This window comes from Stegodyphus dumicola, chromosome 5 (assembly GCF_044657685.1).
Source record: "Stegodyphus dumicola isolate Sdum_Otavi_A_Nest chromosome 5, ASM4465768v1".
NCBI classification, from domain to species: domain Eukaryota; kingdom Metazoa; phylum Arthropoda; class Arachnida; order Araneae; family Eresidae; genus Stegodyphus; species Stegodyphus dumicola.
The window spans coordinates 98,571,332-98,595,787 of NC_140772.1; the positions used below are offsets into that span (position 1 = coordinate 98,571,332).

Genomic DNA, 24,456 nt, shown 5'->3' on the forward strand with positions numbered 1-24,456 from the left:
ATGTTTTTTTAAAGTGAAAATAGGTCGATGTGTATATGGTTAAAGTCAAGAGAGTGTGTAATGCCAAGTTTGTGCAGTTCCTTGATGTTTTTTTAAGTGAATATGGATCGATTTTTGCCAAGGAGTACCCGTAAATGGATTTTTACCGATAATTTTTATTCGTAACTTTAGTTTTGAAAATGATCATTCTCGAATTCCATCATCAACAAAACATTTTAAATATAGTCTGGTCATGGAGTATAAAGGTCACGTGAATCTGATATTGTTCTGTTATTGGGACCGTATTCAGAAATGTATTTATGTACGCACATATGGATGGATATATGTGCTCGTTCATATATGTACATACGTATATATGTGCGTGTCCATGTGTATGTACATACACACTATTATACATATATATATGTATAAGTGTGTATACACATACACAGACACACACACACACACACACACATATATATATATATATATATATATATACGTACATACATTTATACATACATACATTTCTAAATCCGGTAACAATAGCAGAAGAGTACCCAAAATTTACGTATTAATTTAAAATATTTTAAACAAAATCAATAAACTAGGAAATCAAGAAAAAAGAGATGTGTAACAGAGTAAGACATAAAATAAGGCAAGCTTGCTTTTGACGTAGACTTTGGTAATCAATAGAATTTCAATTAAAATTCTATTGATTTTGAAGGCAAACAGGTGCAGATCCCTTGGATAATTTCTGTAAATCCCTATCAAAATTGTGATTAAATTTGCAACTATAATTAGCTATCAAAGATTTGTTTCACATGTCAATCAAAGCCATTGTTTGATCCTTAAAGGTTCCATCTCCGACTTAAATTCTTGGAGAAATTTATAGCATTTTTTTTCAACATGGTTTGAGATATATCATCTAAAATAACAGGAGGTTACAACTTTGCATTATGGAACATGAATTTTAAGTCCGAAAATAAGAAATAAACAAATCTTTGATAACTAATCATAGTTGGAAATTTAATTTCAATTTTAACTTTGGGTCTGTAAAAGTCGTCTAAAAATCTTTTTCAGTTGGTGAATTGGATTTCCTTGAAGCTTTTTACATTCAGAAAGATTTATAGTATTTGGTTAATGACATTAATTCCAATCTAGTCTTTTTAATGCTTTTAAAATTATCTTAGTTTCTTTACTATTTCTCTATGGACAGATGGGATTGCCTTTGCATTGGCTTTACTTCTTTGTCCTTTTTCTTTGTAAATTTACAAAAAAAAAAAAAAAAAAAAAAAAAAAAATTTACAAAAACAAATTTACAAAACAATTTACAAAAAAAAAAAAAAAAAAAAAAAAATAATAATAATAATAATAATAATAATAATAAAATAAAAAGAAAAAAAGAAATAATAGACATCTTAAAGTATCCCGTTTTTTGGAGAATGACTCAAATACAACATTGGCTTCTGCCTTCTTTCCAGAATTCCTTTGCTCCTGTTGAAGAGGGACTTTCACCTGTTCGTCCCTTTTACCTGTTTGATAGAGTTTTATTGAAATCTGTGCCAAGCACAAGGTTATTTTGTTAATTTTAAATTAAGAAATGTTGAATAGTTAGATTAGTTAACCTTTTGAGGATGGGATGGCCATTATAGTGGCCATAGAGGTTGTTTTATTAATTTTAAATGAAGAAATGTTGAATAGTTATACAGTCAAAAGTCGTTAATTCGGACACCCATAATCCGGACCTCAAAGCTACAAACTTTCTGCGCATGCGTCGCGTTCACGCATGCGCACAGGTGTTTACGAGAGCACGTAAGACCCTTACGGCTGCGAATATGTTCGTGCGCATGCGCGTTTAATGTGTAACGGAGTTATACGCTAAGCTAAAGTTATCTAATTCAGTTAATGTTGCAGATTGCATTGTTCCTTAATCTTCGAATTGGATCCGGCTTATTATTTTTTGCAGACTGTTAGAGCAATTTTATAAAAGTAAGCTTGAACTTTCGATTATGTCAAATAGAATTTCCGATATATATTTACTAATATGTAATTTGTATCTACAAAGCGAAAGTATGTTTTGAAATCCGAAATCTGTTTATCAATTTCACGCCGCGGATTGGAAGTTGATCTGTCAGCACTATCCTTATCTTCAGGGCAGTTGTTTTTATTTTATTTGGTTTATAATTCCGTACTAAGTGTAGTATTTCATCTCGATGTACTCCGTCTATGATTTAAATCAAGTTCCTCGTCATTATAATTCGCTTCCGATAGTGAAGAAAGTGACCCAGAGGTTATTGAAAACGAAAACATTTCGATTGACAAATTAGTCGGTATTCTCAACACAGCAATTATAGGACTTGAACAGCGGAACTTTGTAACTAAACAAGAAATTATGTCTGTTTAATAGAATTAAAGAGAAATTATTATCACATGAAACGAAGCAACTTACATTGAAGGAAATGTTTAATAAAGTAAACAAATAAATATTAAGCTTTTTCTTTTTGTAAATTTTGATACCCTTTAGATCATAATTGTTCTTTATTTCATAAATTACGGTTTCATATTTTTAATTTTGTAATTTCTGCATGCCATCTTACCAGATTTAAACTGATGATCTATAATCCGGAAAAATCGATAATCCGGAATCGCCGAAGTCCCGACGAGTCCGGATTAACGACTTTTGACTGTAGTTAACCTTTTGAGGATGGGATGGCCATTATAGTGGCCATAGAGTCCCCTGTTTGCAAGGACGGGGTTGTCCACTTTAGTGGCCATGTCTTTTTCCCCCATTTTTCAGGCTGAAAGAGTGGGGTGAAATGTCAAATTTGATGTCCCTGGGGTTTTAACCATTTATCTCTTTCACAGGTCTTTGTGTTAAGGATCCGGTTTTTCGTAATATTTACCTTTTCGTTCTTGTAGCTACATAGCTACAGATTTCGCAGTAACTGTGTTTGTAAATTGTAAACAGAACCTTGCGTAGCTTTAGAATATTGCATATTTTCGTAAGTTTCTAGAAATTATTTTGACTTTTTTCTAGCAATATGCCGAAAAGGAAAAGAGTTCTGACTGTAGAAGAAATATGAAAACTCCTTCAAGATTTTAATGATTCAATGATTGGTTTGAAAATCATTTTATACCGGAAGATCGGCAACATTTGAATTTGGTTGGTTTACCTGATGACTCGAAAACAGTCCTGATTGTAGACAACTGTTCGGCTTATACTATTCACTTAAAGGTTTAATGAAAGATAATGTATCCGTAATATTCTTTCCTCCAAACTGTACATCTGTCATTCAGCCTATGGATATTATAATAGTGCGTGCGCTGAAATGCAAATATAAAGTAGCATTTTTAAAATCCATGTTCAATTTGTTGAACAGTGGCCAAACTATTCGAGAATATTTGAAATAATTTAGCATAAAATCTGCTATGTCTCCACATAGCATCGCAAGATCATGGAAGGATGTGTCTCCAGATACGTTAAAAACTGCTTTGCATAATTTATGGCCAGCTACCATATTTCATGTTGAGGAGGATGAAGATGATAGCTGCGAATTTGAAGGTTTTCAGATATCGAAAACTAAAGGTGAAATTTTCCGGTTATTGGATTTTGTAAAGAAATGTGGGGAAGCAATAATAAATGAAGATGATATAACAGAAGTTTTTCATTCCGACGACAATGCCCTAATCATCAATCAATTAATGGACAGCGAAATCTGTAGTATGGTTCTAGATCCAGAAAATAACACTTCCGATAGTAAAGATAGTGACAGAGAGGTTATTGAAAACGAAAAAATTTCGATCGACAAGTTAGTCGGTATTCTCGACACAGCAATTACAGGACTTGAACAGTGGAACTTTGTAACTGAACAAGAAATTATGTCTGTTTATAGAATTAAAGAGAAAGCGTTAACACAAAAAATGAAGCAACTTAAACAACTTGCATTGAAAGAAATGTTTAATAAAGTAAATAAATAAATATTAAGCTATTTTTGGAAAATTTGATACCCTTTAGATCATAATTGCTCTTTATTTCGTAAATGACGGTTTCATATTTTTAATTGTATAATTTCTGCATGTCATCTTACCAGATTTAAATTGATGATCTATAATCCAGAAAAACTCCAAATCCGGAATTGGCGAAGTTCTGACGAGTCCGTATTTCCGACTTTGTACTGTATACGTATGCATAAATCCCCACACAATCACATATATATAAGCTTATATAAATGCATATGTGTGCCTGTGTGTGTACGAGTACATGTGTGTATATACTTTATTCCCATTTAAGGGTACCTATGCTTTCTGCTTTATGTACATATCTGCACTTATACCATATTATATAAATGTTTGTATGTTCCATAAATGTACGTTTCCATAAACAAATATAAATTCCCATGTACTTGTATACAGGTACAAGCAGTTTTTCAACGTACGAGATGCAGTATCAACGTATAAGACTCACTCCGTTTTTCAGACCTATTTTCAAAGAAAAAAAATGCATCTTATACACTGGCAAATATGGTAATTAATAACCTCAACAGCTAGCTGATGCAGCAACTCTAGGTGTTCATCGTGTTTGGTAAAATTCAAGTCTTCATTAAAAGTTACATTATCAAGAGATGTAGAAGGTGTCAGCAGATTAAAATGAGGACAGGGCTCAACTTGAATGTCTGACAAACCCTACTTCCTCATTTAACTAACAGGGCTGTCCTTTTTTAAACTCTGGTTATTTGTTACAGTTTAACCCTCCATTATATCTTTAGGCACATAATTAAATTCTGTTTCATCTTTACTATCACTGTTATTCTGAACCATAAATAATCATTTTCTGTTCCATTTAAATTGTTGAATATATATTACACTCTTTAATTATATAAGGTTTAATTTCATTCCATGCTTTTATTGTCCATTCATACATTATTTCTAGACTAGAATGGTGCACTTGGCTTCCTTTTCCGTCTTTACCTTCAATGTTCCCTTCAAAATCACAACTCCAAATGACTACAGAAAGGGAAAACATCTGACACTTAACTCTGCAAATTCATTCAGATCATAAGTGCATCGTTACCACAAATTATGTTCCCCTAAACTGTAGAATAACATTATTGTGCACAACTGCATTGAATACAGTGTTGCAGCATTATTTACTCCCTCAAGCATTTCTCTCCACACACATATTGTTCCACTTATCACTTTATCTATTTAGTATACCATTGTTCGGAAGCCTGAGAAAATACTTCAAATGAATGATTTAAAAAGATAAGAGCATCAAAAATGTATTTTTCAGGGTTCTTTGTAAAGAAAAAGATGAGTGTTATATGGTGAATATACCTAAAAACTAAAAAATGTAGTTTGAAATTATAGGTGTGCATTATATACTGGTGAGCATTATCTGCTGGAATAAATGGTGTTTATTTTTCACTAAGATTTTAAAATTATGTAAAGTTTTTTAATTTCTAGTGGCTGATTAGAAGACAACTGTAGTCAAAAATACAAACAGAAGAAACAGGTAATAGAACTAAAACTACTGCCGAGTTGTCCAGTACTTCTCCCACAAGTGTCTCGGGCCGCAAATGTTGATGCTGCTATCAAGAAAAAACATCAGAGTTTTGGTGCAAAAAGTAATGTTCCATCAAGATAATGCAAGACCACATGTGTCTGCATTCACTGGCTTGACTGTGTATATATTCAAATGGGTTCTTATGCCACACCAACCATATAGCCCTGACTTTGCTTCTTTGGACTTATATGTTTTTCCACACCTACAGCTACATGCTGCTGATACTGTCTTCCATTCTGCACACAATGTCTGAAATGAGGTTGATTTGTTTATGGACTCGCGGCCACCAAGTTTCTGGGCCGAAGGCTTATAAAAACCGCCAAAACGTTAACAGAAAATCATAGATTTGGGTGTTGATCACTACTGCACTAAAGGTTCTGTTTTCATTTTTTTTTTTTTTTTCCTGGAAAACTTTTATTACTACCAGATATTTTTATTGAAATAAAATCTTCCATGGATTATTTATTTAATCAAAGAAAACAAATTTTATCTACTAATAAAAGACATATTAACATGTTAATAGTAATGCTATCGATCTTAAATTTAAAGTTTTAAATAAACAGTTTCAGAAAACTTTATCTAAAAGAAATTTGCATGATTTGAAATCTAACCAAGTTGTCAATTATCTGAGGTGGTTATGGTCTCAATTTCATTAATATATATGTGCATATGCTCATCCTAATTAATGTATGACATTTTTATTTTTCTTATCTTTTATTTCAGAAATATGGGTGATTTAGAAGACTTTTTTGCAAAAAATTCAGAAGCCCAAGAAGGTTTGATTTAGTTATAATTAATTCTTTTCCTTCCCACTAAATTATATTTTTTTATGTATGTGATGTCCTCGGCTTTTGTGTCATTTGTGAGGTAACCTAGCTGATCACCTTCTTGGTAAACAAGGTTGTTAGGATCTTGAAGCATCAGTGATCTTTGCTCTTCCTCTTTTTTCCCAACTTTCATCTGTCTTTTCTCCCTTGTGGTTTTTCTTTTTAGAGGTTGGAGCTTATAGAGAGGCAGTTACTACTTTTGTCTGCAGTTTCAAACTGCCCACATTTTTTGCCATATATGGAGACTCATATCATTGAATAAGAAGGTCCTGATAAAGGTATGCAAATTATTGTCTTCAAAATACTGCTTTGTGCTCTGCTTTAGCTAAAATGGGAGATACTTAGTTGTCCTTGTGTGTATCAATCAGCTGTCTCCGTATCTCAAGAATCAGTAACTTGGGAATGAATAATCGAGAGTTCCTAAATTCAAGAAATTTGTCCATAGATCTTTTGTGATCTTATAGGTTTAGCTAGCCCTAACACAGGAATTTATGCTCCTTTTTTCGAGTTCCATGGTGAAATCTTTATACTTTTTAATACGGCAATCTCAGAACTCTCAGAATGAAAAATGCTAGTATATCAGAAATAATAATAATAAAAAAAAGGACTTAGATTTGAAGGATTCAAGAAACGGCCATCTCTTATTAGCAATTACTAGCGCAAATAATGTATTGCAGATACTGTCACCTTTTGAGATTTACAAATATATGAAATCATATGTAGGTGAACTGAAGAACATTAAGTAGTTTTGGTCAAAAGTTTGTTAGTTAATTGCTATTCCTGCTCAATCATTAGCCCTATTGAAATTTAAAAAAAAAAAAAAAAATAGGATGCAAAAATGTAATGGCAACAGTACACAAGACAAAGTCTAGTCATGGTCTTATTTCTGAGATAGATTTCTCATCTGCATCAGAAGAGGAATTTATATCCGAACTCTCTGACCAAGATGTCTGTTCAGCTAGGTATGTTTAGATCTTAAAACTTATAGTGAGATGTAGTTACTGTCCTTGTTCATGTCGGTAAGATATGAAAGGAAGGTTAATTAGTCATTACAGGGCTTGTAATCCTGACATTCAACTCTCCTTATCTACCTAAATGCAACAAGGCTGGGTATCTAAATTGGCTTGTTTTGGCCATACATTGTAACTTCAATGAGATGTTTCCCATGCCAGTATTTCCAATGTCATTCAAAAAATATCCTGTCATGGTTTTTGCTACATGTGCCAGTTGCTGTGCTTCTCAGAATGCTTCAAGCATGGACAAATCATCCTGTTCTTGAAGAAAAACAAAAAAACTTGAGGACCCTCAATCCTACTGACCAGTAAATCTACTACCAGCCATGGGAAAGCTTCTTGAATGACTATGGTCAATAGAATAAAATACCATATATATAAAGACAATAGAATAAGTACCAATCAGTATGGATTTAAACCCAAAAGCTCAGCCACTCATGCAATCGATTTAGCAATCTCCCAAATACAAGCAAACAAAAGCAGTCAAATGCATTTGGCTCTCCTGTGCCTTGACCTGTAAAATGCATTTGACTCTTTCTGGTGGCCAGCTGTCAAGCAGGCCCTTAGGGAAATGCAATGCCCAAGAAACCTGTTAGATACGACAGTAAATGTACACCATTTTGTCCATTCATCAACTCATTTTTACGTGAATAATCTCTCTAAAATTTTAAACACAACCAAATAAGTTTATTCTACCAAAAAAATAATGTTTTACAGCTGTTGCCACTCAAAGCAAAACTAAAAGGAAATTAATATTACACTGGTTGAATGTACATGAGCAATGCAATGCTTTACATACTCCCCACCTTTTGATAATAGGATTTTTATCAAAACAAATATTTAATTAATCTAAAATGTAACCTAAAATTCCATTTTGAAGTTCACTTAAAAGTCTATTTTAAAGTTCACTTAAAAATATATTTTAAAGTTCACTTAAAAGTCCATTTTAAAAATCAATTAAAAGTCTATTTTAAAATTCACTTAAAAGTCTATTTTAAAGTTCAAAGTCCTTGAATTTAGAAGGCACTTTTATAGCTCGACCGTTTCTAGTAACTCTCTCTTTCCATATCTCTTGAAGACTTGTAGGGATATTTTCTTGTTCAGTATCTGCCTTTTTAGGACTTCCTTCAGATTTTGGTTGTATGTCTAATGGATACAAGCATTGAATTGGTCTTAGAAACTCTCGATTTGATGTCTTAACTTTAACCAGTCTGATATTGTCTTTACCAGGATACAACTTGACTATTCGTCCCAAAGGCCAAAATGCTCGCTTCTTATCTTCGTTTTCGATTAAAACTATGTCCCCAACTTTTAATTTATAAGATGACTTTTTATTTGTGTGCTTGAGCATGAGATTTCCTAGATATTCTACTCTAAAACGTTTTCTCAACTCTTCCCGAAGTCTTTGCTGGTACCATAACCTTCGAGTTAAATTTATCTTGTCTGTATGGTCAAGATCTGGCACACCAACTTCTGGAATTTCTTGCAGGAACATTGAAGGAGTAATTGGTTTTAACACATCTGAATCTTCGGATACATAAATTAATGGTCTCGAATCAACTACAGCTTCACATTCACAAAGTAAGCATCTCTTCGTAAGTTAGTGAAGTATTCTTCAAGACTCTTCTTAGCATTTTCTTAACGATTTGGATCAAACATTCCCAGAAACCACCCCACCAGCAAGCTGAGGGTGCATTAAACTTCCATGTAATTCTTCTATGAGCTGCTTCACCTTCAATCATTTTCCAATCAATAGCATTAAAAAGATTATTTGCTCCTGTGAAGTTCGTCCCATTATCACTATATATTACTTGAGGACGTCCACGTCTGGCAATAAATCTTTGTAAACTTAAGAGAAAGCAATTCATAGATAGAGAAGTTAGAGGTTCCAAATGAATAGCTCTGAATACAGCACATGTATACAAAGCAAACCAAGCTTTTGTTCCATCTTTAAGAATAAGAGGGCCTGCTAAGTCTATTCCAATGACTTCAAAAATGGATGCTTCTCTAATTCTGTCTTCCGGAAGTGGCATAGAAACTGTTCTCATTGCTTTTGTACTGTGTCTTCTACAAACAATGCATTTAGAAATAGCTACACTTATTGTTTTCCTACTGTTTATAATCAAAAATTTCTCTTGAAGATTGGTTAGGAACATATGAAGTCCAGCACGATGTAAAATCAAATGATGTTCTAGGATGAGTAGTTTAACTAATTTATGTGTACTTGGCAATAAAATTGGATATTTAAAATTTCTGAAATCTTCCCTCTCTGTTAATTTTATCTTGACTCACAAAGTTGTTTCATCATTAAACACACTGATGGACTTTAAATTTTTAATGTCTTCAGATGAAAAAGAGTCAAGTTGTATGAGCTTTACTATAATTTTTTTTTTCCATTTCTAGCTCACGAACTTTAGCTCCCCATGCTCACTTTCTTCACTTTTCTTTCGGGAATTTTTGTATAAACCTGTACATCCACCCGATCATTCTCAAAATTTTTGTGTACTTCGAAAAGTAGCTAACAACTTTTGAAGACAAGGCGTTGACATTATTCAGTACTGTTAGAACTTTCGCTTTTCCGTGTCAATGCTCTCTTCGTCATCATTTGGTGTATAATGAGACCATTCTTTTTCCGACAACTTTAGCCACTGGGGACCCTCCCTCCAATGTGATTCTATTGATTTCTTCACTGAACAACCTCTTGATGGCAAGTCGATAGGTTATCAGTGCTTGGTACATGTCGCCACTTTGTTCAATCTGTGAGATTTCAAATTTCCTTAACTCTGTTTTTTACAAACACAGTCCATGTATTATCATGATTTATCCAATATAACACTGAAGTTGAATCTGTCCAATTATATTCTTCAATATCTTGAATACTTAAAGCCTTTTTCACCATATCAGAAAGACGTACACCTACGGTACATGCCATCAACTCTAGTCTAGGAATTGACATTGCTTTCAATGGTGCGATTCTTGATTTAGCAATCACCAGTTTCACTGAAACTTGATTTTCAGTTTCACTCCTCAAGAAAATGACATTTGAAAAAGAAGATAATTTAGATGCATCACAGAGTGTATGCAGGCTGATGGATACACAATTTTCTATTGACATATATCTTGGATTTCTACCAATTTCAAAAGATGAAGATCCTTAAACCACTTCTTAAACTTTTCAGTTACATCTTTTGACAGTTCATCATCCCAACCAAGTTTTGATTTCCAGCTTTCTTGAAGAAGTAATTTGGGATACAATGTTACAGGACAACAAAACCCAATCAGATCAAAAACTGTGCAATAGAAAGTAACTTTCTTTGAGGAAATGTTTCCATCATTTCAATTCTTAAATCAACTTCGCAAGATAAAGTGTCAGTTCTTAGATTCCACAGCGCTCCTAAGACTTTAGATATTTCTAGTTCTGGAGATGATATACAGTCAAAAGTCTTTAATCCGACTCATGCGCATAATACCTTTACGCATGCACATATGCGTCTACGCATGCTCATAATACGTTTGCGCATGCGCGTTTAATGTATAACGGACGGTATAAGATAAGCTAAAATTATCTAATTATCTATTTCAGTTAATGTTGCAGATTGCGTTGTTCCTTAATCTTCTAATTGGATCTGGCTTATTATTTTTTGCAGACTGTTAGAGCAATTTTATAAAAGTAAGCTTGAATTTTCGATTATGTCAAAAAGAATTTCCGATTCTGGAGCTACCAAAGGATCTACAAAGCAAAAGCATGTTTCGATGTCCATCAAACAAAAAGTGGAATTGCTGCAAAAAATGGATAAAGGCATATCCTTTGATTCTCTTATCATTTTGAAATATGTTTATCAATTTCACACTGCTCTGCGGGGGGCTGGGGGAACGACGCGGCGCACAATGAACTGGAAGATGATCTGTCAGCACTATCCTTATCTCCTGGGCAGATGCTTTTATTTTATTTGGCTTATAATTCCTTATTAAATGTAGTATTTTATCTCAATATACTCCGTGTTTGATATGTTTTAAATCAAATTCCTCGTCATTATAAATATCACGAAAACACATCAAATAATTTTCTGGTTGCAATTTTCTAATTTCGACCGTGCGTAATGTATGCTTTACGCATGCGCGCTTTGAAAGAAATGTTTAATAAAGTAAACAAATATTAAGCTTTTTTTTTTGTAAATTTTGATACCCTTTAGATAATAATTGCTCTTTATTTCATAAATTACAGTTTCATATTTTTAATTCTATAATTTTTGCATGCCATCTTACCAGATTTAAATTGATGATTTATAATCCGGAAAAACCAATAATCCAGAATCGCCGAAGTCCCAACGTGTCCAGATTAAAGACTTTTGATTGTATAGTAATCGCGAAAATTTTCAGGCAGCATATTTCAATGAAAATATCCATTTTGACCGCTATCGAATGCAATTTAACAATGTTTTTGCATGACATCTGTACGTAAAGACAGAATAAAAGACTCTTTTCCTCCAAAAAAATTATAAAACTGCTTTAAAATTAATTTTGAAGAGAATTTTTCGTGGCATCTGTACGAACGTATGTACGTACATATCTCGCATAACTCAAAAACGAGTAGCCTCAGAACGTTGAAATTTTGTATATAGGACTGCTATAACATTGTATTTTAGTTGTAATCGGCTGCACCAAACGTAATTTATATATATATTCACTCTGTTACCCGGCTCAGTGATCCCAGTTTTACTTTTATATGTTTATAAATTGTGCATTTTTTGCTTTCAGAATGATTGAATTATGTTGTTCTTATCTTCCGGTTAAGGCTTTTTATGCCTTTAGTAAATCTGCAAGCAATATTTGTACAATTATCAACAATTTAAAAGCTGTTTAAGTGTGGTTAAGCCTTAAGTTTTAAATAACATGACGGGCATATTTGTTTACATTTGAAACAGTAGAATAGTAGATTTTTTGCCAATCTAGAGAGACACAACAACAACAAAGATAATACCTTCATTTATTATTGCAAATTAAATCATGCTTAATCCTTTGTGGAACTAACTTGTTAATCGAAATTTCCTCGTTTTCAGTAACTTCTCTGTCACTTTCTTCACTATTGGTAGCAGTATTTTCTGGATCCAGAACCATAACTACAGATTTTGCCATTCATTAATTGATTGATGATTGAGAAGCATTATTATCATGATGAAAAACTTCTTTTATATCATTTTCATTTATTACCACTTCTCCACATTTCTTTACAAAATTCGTTAATTAGGAAAATTTCACCTTTGTTTTGCAATATCCGAAAACCTTTAAAATTAGTGGCTATCATCATCAAATTTAACTATCCTTCACTATACATATTTGGCTGTGCATTATGAGCTTGATGACTAACGACAAGTTCTTCCGTTAAATTTTATCTTGCTTCTATCGCGCACTGAAACAATTAAGCCTTAATTGTATTAGTTTAGCTATTTATTAGTATTATGTCTATTTCTTGCACATGCTTAAGGCTTATCAGAATTCTGAATAAATAAATTCCCACATATACTTAAGCCTTATATAGGGCCGGCACTAGATATCTTACCACCTGATGCAATCTCTGTGGCTCCTAAATTCTGCGGCCATATAAGCCCTGACGCTGGGTTTATGTGAATAACAAATCAGTTATTCTTAATTCAAACAGCCCTAAATGTAATCTTTGGGTCTATAAGTATGATCAACGAAATCTATTTTTAGCATATGGAAGGAAATTTTGGGTAAACTTTTCCTCGCCAACATTTTTTAGCGCATTTAACTTAAATCTGTAATCATCACCAAGCGTAATGTCTGCATAAAAGGTTACCGTACTCCTTTATTATTCATTTTCTAACATTAAAAAAAAAAAAAAAATATGTAGGCATCGCTACATGAGTCATTACTCAAGTTGTCATGCTTTGATAAACATGCGGTGATCAAAGGAAAGTAAAATAAATAATGATTCGCCAGGTTGGTGTCAACGATGTATCTATGTGGATTGTTTCAGCTTGAGGTGTGTGCCAAAGGAGATACGCAGCAACGGTGTCAAATTACTGATCGTACAAATTTATGCTAAAATGATTATTTCTTCAATAACAAGGTATTTTATTTAGTGTCAAAGTGAAATTAAGTATTGGGACTCTCCAGATGTTTTATTATGAGCATAGAGGGGAATCAAATGCACATGCGTAAAGCCTATGAGAAAAACGGTTTTGGTGGTTTTGAGGTCTGGATTTTAGATCATTCTGGATAATGGACATCCGGATTTCGGACTTTGTACTGTATAAGGAACTTTGACTGATTAATCTAAAACTGTTTTTTAAAACCTGGCAACTGACAAACCAAAAGCTGATAAAGAGCCTACAATTAATGAAGTGAAAACCAACAAAGAGTGCAAAATGTAGAAGCACGTAAAAAAAAATAGGTAAAACAGAAACTGAAAAAATTTAAAATTTATAGCTTATTAGAGATTAGGTGCTCTAAGCCTGGAGATTTGGAGATGGATACAGAAGATGGACTCTATGTCACCAACCAACAATGTCATGTATGTAAAACTGTAACACAGAACCTGTAACTGTAGTACATGTGGAATGTTAATTTTAGTTAGGGAATAAACTTGAAGAAAAATCACTTGAAGATGATCTTTATATCATAATTTCAGGTAGAGAAGGAATCCTGACATATATACCACACATACATGATTATTGACTGAAAAAAAAATGAAAGTTAATCGTAAAAGCCACACCATCATATACACCCCAACAAAGCATTAAAAAATGGCACTTAATATACATTTATTCAGTAATCCCCTCTCAGTAATATTGATGTAATTATCACTGATAACATTTGCAACATAAATATAAATAGTAATATATCAATAAATAAAAAGTAAGTAAACAATGCTGATTTGAAATAGACATTATTTTTATGAGTTTGGTAAACTTAGTTTATCACCATAAATTACCATATTTTGAAAAGAATGTGTAAATTAGATAATCAAATAGAATTTATAAAAGTAAACACTGTAAGAAGAAAGCAACAGGCAAGCCACAAAGCAGTGAGACATGTTCAAGAATAAACATGGAACTTGACAAAATAAACGTTTTTGTGGTCGTTTAAAGGAAATAGTCATCGGAAAACTCATACAAAAACCACGGAATTCAACAGAAAGTGTATGTATTACAGTGTCTTTACACCAAGTCCATTATAGTTCAACCTGCCTTAGCAGAACCTGAGCATTCATAACAGGCTAAAATTTCACAGGAAATTCTACATTAACTGTTTTGCTTGTGCATCACTTATGATCTAACCTAAGAATTTCTAAAGACAGAGGAAAAATAAAATTCCTTCAGATATGCCGCTTTATCTGATAAATGACATACCTAAATTTTAAATGTTTAAACACATTTAAGCCTTGGCTTATCTACCCCAAATTATGGTAAATAACCTTGAAGCCATTGACGAAAATTTTCCCTGGGTGTTCTTCAGTGGAATACAGGTGGCATCTCCCAGAACAAGAGAATTGAATTAATGAAGTCCTTATGAGATATTGACGTCTTTACAGCTATGGAAGCAAACCTTACTCCAGAAAAAACTACAGTATTTTTCTTTAATGGTTATGATCTATCTATTTTGCCCAAATCAAGACAAGTTGCCATTGCCATTTTAACCGGTGTAAAGAAGGGACTTCTGGCCAACTTTAAAATACACAAAGATATGAGTCATTGTTTGGACAAAAGGGAGGTTATATTTTTGGATGTGTGGAAACACAGTGCTCACTTTAAAATATATGCTATATACAATCCTCAATAATTCATCAAAAACAATATTGATAGGAGATTTTAATGCCCATTTTCCATCATGGGATTATCAGGATACAAATGAACCTTTAACTTGAGGAACTTTTGCATTCCTCTATGCTTGAATTAATTTATGACCCCAAAGACTTAAAGACTCTTGCACTATAACGGAAAGTCATTTAATCCAAACCTTTTACTAGTATCATCAGATATATCTCCTAATACTGAGAGATAAGTTTTAGATGACCCTGGTACAAGGCATCGTCAGGTTGTCATTAGAATTTCTTGGAATTTTAGAAAAGCCTACTGGATTGGTTTTAAAGAGCTATTGAACCTTGTGTTTGATCCCAATAAATTAAATTGGAAAGTTTGAGTTGATTCAACCACCAAACTTATTACTAATAAAATTATCTAATGTGCTAAAAAGTGTATCCCAAGAGGCAAATGTAAAGCATATAGATTGTTCTGGGCTGAAGAACTCAAGACAATGCAGGATAAAAGAAATAGACTGCGGAAAAAGGCAGAAGTAACAGAACACTCACCTGATGTTCAGGCATGGCGTAGACAGGCAGCGCTCATTAAGAAAGTTGTTCTTGCAGAGAAAAGTTCATCTTTTAATAACTTTATTTCCAAGAGGAATTTCCAAAGAGATGGGATAAAGAGCTTTTAAGTTCCTTGAAAATATTAAAAGTGGTAATACTGCTACTGCCAAGAAACCATTTGTTTCCAGTGGTAGGACTATTACGTCATATCCAAAAATTGCAAATGCATTTGCGTAGCATTTTTGTGGTATTCAACAAAAATCCAAATATTGTAATAAACAATTAGAAACTCTGAAAAAGACTATTAAAGCTATCAGCAATTCTGCCTCTTTGCCCCAATCCCCTTCCAGTTTTCTCTACTCAACTCTTGATGAATTCTATACGTCTAGAAATTACTTTAAACTAATAAATCACTAGGTGATAATGCTGTCCATGCCGAATTTCTTCTACATCTAGGAGTACGAGTAATGAAGACTATTTTAAAGTTATTCAATCTTATTTGGACCTCTGGCTCTTTGTGGTATTAGATCTATTATAATACCAATCCATAAAAAGGGAAAAGACCAGGAAGATTTTAGGGATTATTGACCTATTTCACTAACAAGTATACTATGCAAAACTATGGAAAGAATAATTGCAAGAAGGTTAAACTGGTATATTAAGAATTTTGGATGTTTAGCCAATGAGCAAGCTGGATTTAGACAGTACAGATTAACAATCCAGCATGTCGCTCTTTTTAGCCAGATGGTAAAGGATGCATTGGACAAAAAACACATCCTATCAGCTATTTTTATAGACCTAAAATCCGCCTATGAGTTTGTTTGCAGGGAAAATCTTTCATTAAAGCTATCTAATATTGGTATCCACTCAAATATGTTCCACTGTTTGAAAAGTTTTCTTGACCAGCGAATCTGTAGAGTACGCTTTGCAAATTGCTTCTCACATTTCAAGAATGTTAAAACTGGACTCTTTCAGGGTGCCGTCACTAGTTATTTACTTTTTAACATTTATATAAATGATCTTATTATGACCTGAAGATTAGTGATGTCAGTTCCTTCTTTATGCAGATGATTTGGTTATCTGGACAGAAAATCCCCCAAAACAACCTATATTACAATCTGAAACTTGTTGAAATCAGGGTCTGAATAAATTAAGTGATTAGTGACATGTTAAAAATATGGAAGTAAATCTACAAAAAACTGTATATCAAACTTTTTCTCTCTCACATCGACCAAACTGAATTTATTTTGCCAAAACCTTCCTGTTCTTCAAACCAACCACTTCTCTTATTTGGGTGTCATTTTTGACCGTAAATCGATATTAAAGAGCATGTTACAATTATATTGGAAAGAACTGCTAAGAGACTTAGTTTACTGAAAAGAATTGCTGGCTCTAAGTGGGGATGCTTCAGGACAACCCTTGATCTAACCTATAATTCCCATATTTTGCCACTTATTACTTACTATTGTGAACCTTTGGTGACAGGTAAGCAAGTTACTGATACCTTGGAAAAATTCCATTCCCAAACCCTTCGTCTTATCATGGGAGCTGTTAGGACAACTCCGACTGATGCGTTTTTGATATCTAACCGAACATATGGGTACTAAATCAGCAATTAAAAAGAAGACACGAATTTTATGGGAAAAGATCACAAGACTAGGTTGTTTTGTCTTTTGGAATAGCCCTTTGTCATCATCTTCACGGAACCTTAAAACCCAGTATGGTTTTTTTCAGAAAGTTTTTAACATGAAAGAACAACTAGCATTAAACTGAGAGATGGAAAATTTCATCAAGTCACAATGTCCAATTGAAGGAAGGAAGTGCAGGGTTAGGATATCAAGTGAGGTTTTTAAGAAAGAAAATTGAATTAATTCTAAATGCTCTAGCCTTGGAAACTATCCATGAATTATATCCAGATAATGAGTGGCTGCATGTATTTACAGATGACTCCAAGTTGAATAAGTGTATCAATGCTGAAGCTGGTGTCTTCTGCAGGCTCTTCTCATTTTACATTCCTGTCAAGAGGTTTAAAACAGCCTTTGATGCAGAGATCTCTGCAATTCAAATCGCCTTGTCACAGCTCCAATGCCAATCTGAAAATTTTTCAAGGGCTGTTATTCTATAAGATTCTAGGGCTGCTCTCCTGACCATTGCTTCATCTAAAGCTCCTATTTCGACTGATATTTTGAAATGTTTTTGCAGTGGGTACCAGCACACTGTAAACTCCAGGGTAATGAAATAGCTGACTCTCTGTCAAAGAAGGCAACCAAAATTGTTTCAATAACAGATAAACCAATTCCTTTTTATACCGCTCAACAGATAATTAAAAAATATTTTAGAGAGGAATATTGGAAAAACATCAAAGAGGCAAACAAAGACAAGAAATGAATTGAGAAAATCATAAATATTCCACTATTGGCAAGGGACAGATCTGTTGCCACTTTTCGCCTCGCTACTGGCCATGAGTGCCTCTCCAAGCATCTATATCATATGAAAATACTGCCAAGTCCTCTTTGCCAATATTTTACAAATAATTCCCAGAAAGCCACAGATTTGCATCATGCGTATTTCCTATGTTCGGTTGTATTTATCAATGTGAATAACTTTTTCTCTTACGAAAAGGAGCAAGCTGCAGTGAGATCCAAGTTAACAGATATTTATCTGACCTGCGTTCTGAAAATAATTGAAGCAAGCAATATGTCTTCAGACATCAGAAAACTGGTTACAGGAAAATACCAGTTGTCAGAACAGAAACAATAGGTATCTACCTGCCATCCAGATTTTTGTACATTTTTAAAAAATCAGATAGGATTTTGTGTTTTCTCTATTATCAGATAGGATTTCATGTGTTTACTAACTTTTTAAATGCATTAAGTTTTAGAATGGCGTCTTTTTCCTTTTGTTGCCCTCACTACTGCGCACTGATGACTATTTGGCCCACATGTGATATGGAGTTTAACATGCCTGCACTAAAGTTACCCTTTAGTATCTTCTAAAAAATGAAAATGCTCAGATCTGTATAATAAGGCACTTAATTTTAATTGTTGAACACATTTTAATTCAATGTCCTGCTATCAACAGTTTCTGTTCTCTATGTCTTTTAAAAGAAATGTATCATATTTAGATTTATTGAGAGTAGAATCTCATTTTAGCTTGTTTAACTTCCTAAAAGCTATAAAGCTGTATTATATGTGTTAAATTTATTTGCTGATTCATGCTTTGATATTTTGACCACAACTGTAGATTTTAAATTACGTTAATTTTTATCAAGCTATTTTGTATTAACATGATTTTAATTATCTGGACTGTCTTTGTAAGGATGATAGCTTATGACATTATCTACATCTCCTTTTTTTGGGGGGGGAAGGGGTTACTTATTAGTTATTCAAGGTCAAATTTTTTTGATGGTAATATTTTGTTTGCAAAATATTTCCAGTTTAACTATTGTTCATACAAAATTGGTAATTCTACCAAACTCTGAAATTGGATTATTTGAATTATAGCAAAGCACACAAGGGCTGTCAGCCTAAGGGAATGGGGGACTTTAAGGTTAAGATAAGTTATTTCTTTAAGGTAAGATACTTTAAGGTAAGTTAAGGATATTTTAAGAGAAATTAGTTTCGATTCACATTATGCATGGAGAAAACCACAAAATGTCCTGCACAGCCAGCTTGTTGTTTGTGACTTGAACCCAAGCTGACCTACCTGTGTTCAGTAGTCTTCTGTCTTGTTTGGTTAAGCATCACTAGAAAGATGGCAATGAGCATCTACATGATGTCATCATGGTAGCAAATTCTGCAAGCTATGCTTGCTTGACATTATCTGTATTATTAAATAAGAAAGAATTAGTGTGTATGTATGTATATTTCTCACATTGAGGGAAACAGTGGCACTTAGAGCCATCAAGGTTTCAATACACTTGAAGCCTGAACTCTGAATTTTTTTATTAATTTTATTTTTATGTGAATTTAATGGAATTTCAGTTAGCAAACTCAGCAACTGAAGGAATATATTTTTGGTCAGCAAAATGTAAGACATTTAAATTTCAAATTTAACCTGAAAATTTAAAAGAAATGCATTACCATTTGACAAAGCAAAAAATATTTGTCTTTCTAATTTAATCAAGTAATTCCGCATTTAAAAGAAATGTGCTGCTGCAGCCCAAAATAAATATTTTTGTCTTCCACATGCTATTGTGTCGTCAATTGGTGAATCATAAGATGCTTAATTCTTCTTTCAAATTTAAACTCTCTGCTATTAATTAAGCAATATAAAAAAATAAACACAGTTTTTCATCGCTGTTATTATTAACTACTAACTGGAACTATGAAATTACACTAACTGGACTTTTTTTTTATTATTATAACTATTTTAGGCAGGTGCCCACAAAGCTAGTTAATTAAATGTTTGGCTGCTAAAGTGAAGGAAAAGTGATGTGTGAAATGGTTGTTCTAAAAGGTGAGAAGAAAAAGTGTAAATGATTGTTGCTGGGAGTATACCTTTTATAGACTAAGGGGGGGGGGAACTAAAGATATGAGATTAAGGGTACCAAAATTTCTTTGGAGATATTTTGTTGTGAAAAGATTACTGCTAAGAAAATAAAAACTAGTATAACTGGTGAGTACCTTATTTCCCCTTCAGAAAGCTTTCCAATATTTTATTTTTAATTTCTGAGAAGCCTAATTGTGTAATTGCTGTAGTTTGACCTGTTTGAATTTTGCAACAGGAAAATAACTTATCTTAACCTTAATATACATAATGGTTGATGAAAATTCTTTTTCAGATATTGTGACCAAAAAGGAAATTAATGTCCAGTACGAAAATTTACATCATTATTTAGTACCTGTGCTGGCTGAAACATCAGAATATTTTCTCATGTAAGTGATATATGTCAAATTTTATGCACATTAGAATATTTGCTAGCATACTGTAATGTATTAGTTGTACTTCTGATAACTTTCCAAGTGGCTTGACTGTATACATTGCATTTCTCAAATTTGTTGCTACTTTATTTCTAGTGCCTTGTTTCTTAAAATAATGCATTAATTTATTTTATTTAATGATCTCATAACAGTAAATGAAATTCTTTCCCAAATCAAAATAATAAATATTAAAAAAACACAGAATTTAAAACTAAAGTTAAAAACTTTGATGGTTAGATGATTGAGTTTTTACATTTTAAATATTCAATAAATGCTATAGGAGATTCTTTTATACAGATATGTGTGTGCACCTGACAATATCTGGGGAAAATGCCATTAAGTAATTTCAAACTGCTTTAAGTATGCATGCTAATCTGAGTTTATCACTGAAATTATGTATGATATACACATCAAAATAATTTAAAGAAGTTGGAATAGTATGATAATCTTGTTCGTTATTGCACAACAAGGGCAGTTGAGATTATTTATCTTTTACTTACACTAATGCATTCACATGGAGTGGAAAGTGGTATTCAATCAGAAATGAGTTCAGCGGTGGTGCGTTCTGGAGGGCAGGAGACTGAATTAATCTAATTTCAAATTTCCATCACTTTCTGTGCGATTTTCATGTATTCCAAGATTATAGGTAATAAATGACAGGTTTCCTACATGAAATTTCTGCATTTTTTTTTAACTTCCTGGTACAAAATAAAGAAAATATTGTAATCACAAAAAATTCCCAGTATCATATTTCAACGAAAATATCCATTTTTGGCTGCTATTGAATGCAATTTAATGATGTTTTGGCATGACATCTGTATGTAAGGACAGACTAAAGGACTGTCTTTCCTAAAACAAATTATAAAATTGATTTAAAATGGATTCAGAAGAGATTTTTTTCATGGCGTCTGTACGTTTGTATGTATCATGTGTAACTCAAGAACGAGTAGCCTCAGAACATTGAAATTTTGCATATAGGACTGTTTTAATATGTAGTTGTGCACCCCCTTTTTGGTTGCAATTGGCTGCACCAAAAATATATACATGTAATTTTTTATGAAGATTGCCAGGGTTCATATGGTCCTTAAGAGTCCTTAAAAGTACTTAAATGTTTTGGAATCGATTTTTGGAACTTAAAAGTTCTTAATTTTGGCCAAAATCAGTAGAAGGTCTTTAATTTTAATCATCTGAAATTTCTGTCTGTTTTTATGACTGCCATTTTGAGTGTGAATTAGCATTTTGGAATAATATTTTTAGCGATTCACTAACGTATATGGTAATCTTTTGAATGGGTTCATGCATTATAATTTGTTTCTTTTTCTAATATAAATGATGGGATACTCGAGTTTTTAAGCAAGAAGTGAAACATAAGCATTTCGAAATTCATTTTTTTGTGATAAAGAGCTCTTAAACACTTTTTGCTTTTGGGAATGTGAATCTTTTATTAAATGGTTCTAAATCTGGCGACTTGCCAACATTTTGGCGATTTTAAGATCAGTTTCTATAGAAAATTTTTTGGCGATTCTTTTAAAACATCATAACTTTGACAAATTTCATTAAAATAATGATAATATATTGGAATTATATTTAAAAAATAACATTAAAATAAAACATTTTTATTTTTCGCTGTCATATTATAAAGATCCATTTTGGCAACTTGTTATACAATATTTTGAATCTGAAAAATAAACAAGGTATAATGCTATGAAGCATAATTTACGAAACAGCTCTTAGAAAAAGCAAAATTAGCTATGTAAATAATTAAAAATGCTTTTTTAATTTTTTCATAGTAAGCGTTTTTCCCATGTAATTGTCTTAGACTATTCAAAATTCTCAGAATATGCATCAGTTTTCTCTACAAAATTAATTTTACACTCTTTCCCTCCTTTTTTTTTTTTCCAAAATATTTCTGGCCTTTTGCTGTTACAGATTTGGTTGGGATAATTTTTCTTTAGTATTTTTGACATTGCAGCTTGGAAAATTTAGAAGGATTTGAAGGCAAGATTTATAGACCCACGATTCTAGAAGATTCGAGAAATATGTGACAAAATGAAAAATGTCTCCATGGTATCAGTGCGTAATGGATGTACTTTACAGAAAGTTTGCGCTGAATTTCTTACTTTTTGGAGAACGTCTGGAAGAACAATGAAGACATAATATTTGAATGTTTTACTCCTGATATTAGAATCTTTTTCTTAACGTGTTCATCTTCCCTTTATATTCTCTACTTTTCACTATACACAAGTATGGAAAGTATCAAAAATGCCTTTAATCTTATCACTTGGGCAGGCATTATAGAAAGGGATTTTTTTTATTAATAAAGAAGTTGAAAATTTAAATTTAAAAGATCCATCTAATATGTCTTAATGCATCATACACAGAGCTGGCACTAGGCATTTTCCCATCTGATGAAATCTCTGTGGATCCTAAATTCGACTGCATAGTACCTATCTAAATTCTGCTAGCAGTGCCTGTCTAAATTCTAAAATGAATTCTGCCACACCAGCTCTTTAATCGCCCTTTACTATATATATTTCATATTTCTTTTGAATTCCATATTACTAAAGAAATTAAATTAGTCACTTTTTCTATACATTCTAAATGCATTTAGTGTTTTTTAGAAAAACAGAAATTCTTAATTAAATCCAAAAATTCTGAAATGAAAAGGAAAAGTGCTGAAAAAAGAAACTGAATACATAAAGAAAATTATTCTTCAAAGATATGTGCAGTTATTATTATGTAAATTACCCAATTGTTTATGATTTCAACCTTTACTATAATTTTCCATTTCTGTTTCCTCATATGATAGAGTTACTGAGCCAGATTAAATTTAAATTAAATTGTATAATCTTTGACCACTAGTCCACATTTTTAGTTTGAATTTGACTGTTCTTGTTTAATTGCACCACCATGAGATGTAATTGACTTTGTTAGCATCAGAACATGCCTTTATGTTTGTTCTAAGATCTTTTTAAATAAGAGGCTTATTTAAACCTTTGTCTGATATTGTAGTTACTTTCAGACATAGTGATAATTTGCTTCATGTCTGTTGGGGGTTTTGGACTATTTAACTTTTACCAGATGAAGTAAACCCTCAGGTACATTGTGGAGAAGTTTACGATTCCTCAGGTACATTGTGGAGATAAAGCGTGCAGAAAGTAGCGAGAGCATTCGTTTGCATATAGAGACAAATCTCTAATTATTGTGAGGAAAGATGCTTAAAGAGAAGGAAATCGATATAAACTAGCCAAAGTGTTTGGTAAGGCTTCAAATTAAAATGATGGATAAATATTTTGTTGAGTGTAGTTGTTACAAAACATAAATGTTTTGTAGCTTTTAATGTGTAATTATTCTAATATCCTTTAAGAAGCAGTGTCATAAATTACATGTATTTTAAACTGTGAAATTATATTATATTTAAATTTTAATAGGATTGTTAAAAAGTAAATGTAAATGTTGTGGAAATTATTTTGATTAATTGATAGATGGCGCTAGCGTTGCATGTTAACGCGACGCGATATGCCTTTTGAATTTCCATAGGCTCTCCACCAGCAGTTCAATAGATGGATGTTTGATGTTTCACACATTGTTAGATTAGGAACACTTTGGTTCCTATTTAAAAGATTTTGATTTTCAATTATGAAAGCATATAGATTTGTTTGTCAACTGAACCACCATGTTTTGATTAATGATCTGTAAATATTGTACATATTAAAAGTTACATTTTAAAGTGATTGATGTCGATTTATAGATCTTAGAATATTTTGAAACAGCTGGTGCATAAGGCCGTAAAGAATTGGATTTAGCAATTGCAAGT

General features: G+C 32.5%; 1 protein-coding gene across 5 annotated transcripts in view; it reads left to right on the top strand.

Moving 5' to 3' along the window:
- LOC118199039 (putative ATP-dependent DNA helicase HFM1) overlaps positions 1–24,456 on the top strand; it is a 511,790-nt gene that overhangs the window by 6,189 nt on the left and 481,145 nt on the right. For 4 of the 5 annotated variants that reach the window (XM_085816885.1, XM_085816888.1, XM_085816889.1 and 1 more), the window contains exons 2-3: positions 6,269–6,321; positions 20,501–20,594. In XM_085816885.1, the coding sequence (XP_085673011.1) occupies positions 6,273–6,321; positions 20,501–20,594 (143 nt within the window). In that variant the 5' untranslated portion in view covers positions 6,269–6,272. The remainder of the gene's footprint in view (positions 1–6,268; positions 6,322–20,500; positions 20,595–24,456) is intronic. The other variant, XM_085816886.1, reaches the window with a different exon arrangement.